Raw genomic sequence first — 6,217 nt, 5'->3', positions numbered from 1 at the left:
TTGATGGTCTGATCAATGCTTCTCTGTCTCTGGATCTATTTCTGTTCATCAGTTTATGTTGTTCATTTTATAAATGAGTGACATCATGTGATATTTATCTTTCTCTGACTGACTTACTTTGCTTAGCATAATGCTCTCCACTTTCATCCATGCTGTTGCAAATAGTAAGAATTCCTTCTTTTTTTACAGCAGGGTAGTTTTCCATTGTGTAGATGTACCACAGTTTTTTAATCCACTCATCTGCTGATGGGCACTTAGGCTGTTTCCAAATCTTAGATATGGTAAATTGTGCTGCTATGAACATAGGGGTGCATGTATCCTTTCTGATTGGTGTTTCTGTTTTCTTGGGATATATTCCTAGAAGTGGGATTACTGGGTCAAATGGCAGTTCCATTTTTAATTTTTTGAGGAAACAATATACTGTTTTACACAGTGGCTGCACCAGTCTGCATTCCCACTAGCAGTGAAGGAGGGTTCCTTTTTCTCTGCATCCTCTCCAGCACTTGTTGTTTGTTGATTTGTTGATGATAGCCATTCTGACAGGTGTGAGATGGTACCGCATTGTTGTTTTGATTTGCATCTCTCGGATGATTAGTGACTTTGAGCATGGTTTCATATGTCTCTTGGCCTTCTGTATGTCCTCTTTCAAAAAGTGTCTATTTAGGTCCTTTGCCCATTTTTTGATTGGATCTATATGTTTTTAGATATGTGATGATTTATTTCCAAATATTTTGTGATTGTCCAGCTACTTTTATGTTGTTGATTTCTAATTTAATTCCATTATGATTTGAGGATATACTTTGTATGATTTATATTCTTTTAAATATGTGGAGATATATTTTGGTCAATGCTACATATGAGCTTGAATAAAAGGTGTATTCTGCTATTGCTGATTGAAGTATTCTATAAATGTCAATTAGATCCAGTTGATTGATGATCCTGGGAGTTAGATCCTGGGGCCTCATACGAAATAGGAACTCAATAAATGCTTGTCAAATGTATGAATAAATGAATAAATTAACAAATGAAGAGTATCACATGCCACATACCATAAATTATTTAATATTTGTCCTATTAAGGGACATTGAGGTACATCAAATTTTGCACTATTAAAACTCTATAGTAATTCATATGTTTGAATCAATATCTTAATATTATCTAAAATTTCATGATTTTATTATATAAGGAAGTAAAATACAAAAAATATTAGCTAATGAAAGGGTCACTTCTAAAAGAAGTCCTCTCAGATTTCCCTCAATGTATAGGACTGTCATCTTCCCCCTCCCACCATTTCTTTATTGTCTTTTTCCAGTTCATTTTTGGATGTGTATTTTAATCTGTTGTTTTGGAATATTATGCAACATTAATGCAAATCGATTTTTTAAATGATACCACAAATTTCACACAAGGGAATGTGTTTCATGCTGTGAGACTAAAGAAATGCTAAAATCACAAAAATGATTACAATGGATACATGGCATAGTTAAACTAGTTAACACGGGCAGAAAGGAAACTGACAACTACAGTTACATGACAGATGTTTCAAAATAATTATTTTACTGATAAAGTAAAAAGAGAGGCTTTTGGAATGATTGAGGTTCTCTTAATGATTTTTTTTTTCGCAAAAGTCATAAATGAGGAATTCAATATCATGCTATCATAAAAAGTTATTGAAAATGCTACACCAAAAATATCAAGATTTGATTCATATCTTGTGCTAAGAAATAGCCCACAGAAGCAATTATAATTTAAATTTTATCACAGAGATAAAATTTATTTTTATAATATTTACTTTTATTTCTCTAGAATATCTCCTAATTAACTTAGGTCTATTATATTTGTTCTTCATTTAAAATGGATATTTATTCTCAGATAACTAGGATCCTCAGGTATTATCCCAGGGTTACGTTACCTGGTTCCTAACTTTCTATGTAGAAAACACACCAAACCTCCCTCCTGGTATCTTACCGGCAAACTGAGTGCTGATACTTGACTGCAGTGATCACTAAAAAACCAGCAGTGATATTTATGGTTATAAACTAATAAAAGTGGAGTCATTAACTCTAACAGCAGGAACATTTTAAGTTTTGACAGATGCTAACAAATGTCCCAACAAAAAGTTTACCAAATTACACCCTCATCAACAGTTTAATATATTTTCTTTGTCCTTTGCCAAAATCTTAGATTATACAACTTTAAATATTTTGTCAATGTGTGACCAAAAGGAAGTACAGTATTATAAAACTCAGGGAAAAAAATCAATCAAATAAATTTTTTTCCTTGCCATTTCTTCATCATGCTGAGTTACATTCTGGAGAGAAATAACATCCATGAGAGTATGTCTTATAGATAAGAAAAATCAGGAGAGGGGGTGGCAAGGGGAAGTATCTGTTTTTACTTTTTTTTTTTTTATATAAGTTCCCTGGTTACACTTTCATTTTTATTTTGTCATTCTCTTTCAGAAGGCAAGGGAAAATTATGTGGACCTCCTCCCACCTTTCTCACGACTCTTTTGTCACCTTCTTTGCTTCCTCTCTTTGCCTGACGAATGAGTACACTTCCCAAGAGTCAGATTCCAGACTCCTGCTTTCCTCTCCACACCCCCTCTCCTCAGGGACCTTAGGATTTTTGCACAGGTGCCCACATAGCCACTTCGCAAATACTTTTTCTATAACTCCAGCTGTAAACTACTATTCCACCTATCTCCTAGAAATGATAACTCAGATATTTCAACACAACTTTGAGCATGTTAAAAACAAACAAAAAACACATTCTTTCTCAATTCAAACTGGCTCCCCCTGTGACTTCCATAATGTGACCAGTTTTGGGTTTTTTCCTAAAGAAATCATACTTGAAAGATGAGTCATCCTATCTCTGTATTGAGGAGTATCAGGGTCTATCAATTCCTTTTTATGGGAAAGTCTTTTATTTGTACCCACAGTATCACAGTCACCATTCTTATCATCCTAACACTGACATTACTATAATGATGTCCTGCCATTAATCTCAGTCCTTGAAATAAGAAAAGAAATGTTAAAAAAAATTTTAAAAAGCCCTAGCCAGTTTGGCTCAGTGGATAGAGCGTTGGCCTGCGAACTGAAAGGTCCCAGGTTTGATTCTGGTCAAGGGCACATGCCTGGGTTGTGGGCTCGATCCCCAGTGGTGCAGGAAGCAGCCAACCCATGATTCTCTCTCATCATGGATGTTTCTATCTCTCTCTCCCTCTTCCTTCCTCTTTGAAATCAATAAAAATATTAAAAAAGAAAAAGAAAAGAAGTGTTGCCCTAGCTGGTTTAGCTCAGTGGATAGAATATCAGCCTATGAACTGAGGGGTCCCAGGTTTGATTCTGGTCAAGGGCACATGCCTGGTTTGTGGGCTCATTCACCAGTGGGGAAAGTGCAGGAAAAAGCCGATCAATGATTCTCTCTCATCTTTGATGTGTCTATCTCTTTCTCCCTCTCCCTTCCTCTCTGAAATCAATAAAAATATGTGTGTTTAAAAAAAAAAGAAAGTTAAAGAAAAGAAGTGTCAACAGCATCAGCTGGGGTCAGTGTCCCAGAAAGGGTAAAAAAACAAATGTAAGCCCAGAGTCTAGGCATTATTTGGGGGGTCTAGTGTTATTCACCTGTCAGGCAGAAGAGAATTTAATCTCTCTGTATATAATAATACCCTCTTAATGGTGATAGGAATAATGAGCAATAAAGAGAGAAAGGTGTTGCATTTTTTTAATCCATGGCAACTTCTATACAAAGAAGTATTTTTGTTCTTGTTATTTTACCACTATGGCTTTGAAATATAGCATGGGATTTGTGTGTAATCACTTCCACATATAAGAGGGGTAAGCTGGAAATTAAGTCCTAATTCCCATGTATAAAAGCTGGCCTAATCACTTCTTTAAGAGAAACAAAACAAAATATGGAACTCAGCATTCCACAGGAAACTGTTAAAAATATTACAGCACACCTTCAAGCTTACACTCTGGTGAGAACACGGGAATCATAGATGTTGTTTTTGGATCAGGTAAAACAGTGTTTCTCATGCAACACAGCATGGTTGAGCCAGGACTAAAATCACAGTCTTAGGGCTGCAGCCAAAAGTTACAGGTTTCAGACTCCAATTAAAAAAATATATATATATCCCCTCCCTGTCACTCTTTTCCTCTCCTCTGAGACTTCCCTAAGAAATCAATGTAATGAGGGCACAGTGCACACACCTGTCCACAGAGCACAGAAATGAACTCAGCATGCCTCCAAGGGACACATGCAGAACCTAGGAAAGCAGAGTATAAGCCTTCCATTTGGCATCTGCCTGTTATCTGTTTCATACATTTTCCCTCTTTCCTGAGAAGGAGGTCAGCCTTCTCAGTTCTTTGTTGCATAAAACATACCTTCAAACCAAACACTAGGGACTTTTCTCTCATCTGGCCCTTATGCCAGAAAATGAGATTGCAAATGCCTGCCTCCCGATTGTCTTCCTCCTCGGCCTAGTTTCCCTTCATTCTTCTTTCCAAAATTGTGTATCAAAATCAATGTGCACCAATTTTTATCAAACATTTAGGCACCAGGTCTATAAAAATGCAAACAGTGAAGTATAGACAAGAAGGAATACGCTCCCATACACCTCCATGTCTAACTGTACCAAGCTGCACAATTGTAGCTCCTCTCTCCCCTGATAAAAAAAAAAAAAAAAAGCAACATATTAATTTAATTGTCTTTTTGGGGGGTGGCGAGAGTTGTTCTGTTTTGTTTTGACTTTTGGAATTTAGAAACATGTTGACAATTAAGCACAGGAATGATTTGAGCTTTTTGTCCACTCTGACCCTTTGCCTACTTCTGTAACCATGATCAGAACATGGACTCATCACTGCAATATACACCTCTTTCTCAGAACGTAACACTGTCACCTGCTCTTATCAACCTTTAAGTGATAATACCATGTATTCTTTATTTGCTCATCATTTTAGCCATGTTTTCTATTTTCTGTTTCATTGCTTTAAAATATCTCACTTGGAGGCAGCTAGCACGAGGCTGGGGAGCGCTGAGCCTGGCGTTGTGCCCTGCGCTGCCCAGGCTAGTGAACAATATGGTCAGGATGGATACAGGTGACCCCAAGAAGCCAAAGGCCAAGATGTCTGCTTATGCCTTCTTTGTGCAGATGCAGAGAGGAACATAAGAAGAAAAACCCAGAAGTTCCAGTCAATTTTGCAGAATTTTCTAAGTGCTCTCAGAGGTGGAAGACAATGTCGGCAAAAGATAAATCTAAATTTGATGAGATGGCAAAGGCGTATAAAGTACGCTGTGCTCGGGAAATGAAGGATTATGGACCAGCTAAAGGAGGCAAGAAAAAGAAGGACCCAAATGCCCCCAAAAGGCCACCGTCTGGATTTTTCCTTTTCTGCTCGGAATTCCGCCCCAAGATCAAATCCACAAACCCTGGAGTCTCTATTGGAGATGTGGCAAAGAAGCTGGGTGAGATGTGGAATAATTTAAGTGACAGCAAAAAAGCAACCTTACAACAATAAGGCTGCAAAGCTGAAGGAGGAGTATGAGAAGGATGTCGCTGACTATATAGGTCTAAAGGCAAGTTTGATGGCGCAAAGGGTATCGGTAAAGTTGTCTGGGAAAAGGTGGAAGAAGATGAAGAAGAGGAGAAGGAAGAAGAGGAGGAGGAGGATGAATTAAAAAAAACACCTGTTTATCTGTCTCCTTGTGAATACCTTAGTGTAGGGGAATGCCGTAATTGACACAGCTCTTATTTCAGAGGTGTCTGTTGCCCTCATTAGGATTAATTACACGATTGGATCTTGATCATATGTAGTCTCTCAAAGTGCTCTAGAAATACCAGTGGTTTGCATGAAGTGGCCATGGGTGCCCGGAGCACTCAGAAACTGTATCAAAGTTGTACGTATTTCCAAACATTTTTTAAATGAAAAGGCTCTCGTGTTCTCACTCTGTGCATTTTGCTGTTGGTGTGACAAGGCATTTAAAGATGTTTCTACCATTTTCTTTTCTTTTTTTTTATCTGTAAGGTGGTGTTAACTATTTGGTTATTGGCTGGAAATCCTGAGTTCTCAACTGTACATCTCTATAGTTTGTGAAAAGCACAAACAACCAAGACAAGCTCTTGATGCTCTTTGCTTGGCGTTGGGCTGCGGGGAAGATGCCTTGTGGAGGGGCTTTAGCTCAGGGCGTGCACTGTGAGGCTGGACCTGTGGAC

The 6,217-nt window shown here is 37.8% G+C and overlaps 1 protein-coding gene across 1 annotated transcript; it reads left to right on the top strand.

The window, feature by feature from the left end:
• The first annotated feature begins 5,138 nt into the window (after positions 1-5,138).
• Positions 5,139-5,522, top strand: LOC103286204 (high mobility group protein B3-like). Its single transcript, XM_054714274.1, has one exon. The coding sequence runs from the start codon at positions 5,139-5,141 to the stop codon at positions 5,520-5,522; it is 384 nt and encodes a 127-aa protein (XP_054570249.1).
• The last annotated feature ends 695 nt before the right edge of the window (positions 5,523-6,217 follow it).

The sequence above is a fragment of the Eptesicus fuscus genome, chromosome 4 (genome assembly GCF_027574615.1).
Source record: "Eptesicus fuscus isolate TK198812 chromosome 4, DD_ASM_mEF_20220401, whole genome shotgun sequence".
Classification (NCBI taxonomy): Eukaryota; Metazoa; Chordata; class Mammalia; order Chiroptera; family Vespertilionidae; genus Eptesicus; species Eptesicus fuscus.
Note: the sequence above shows the minus strand (reverse complement) of the source record. Positions and strands in the feature narration are given on the sequence as shown.

Excerpts from the sequence above, each read along its gene's own strand:
- LOC103286204 (XM_054714274.1), top strand. The coding sequence starts at position 5,139 with ATGCCTTCTTTGTGCAGATGCAGAGAGGAACATAAGAAGAAAAACCCA.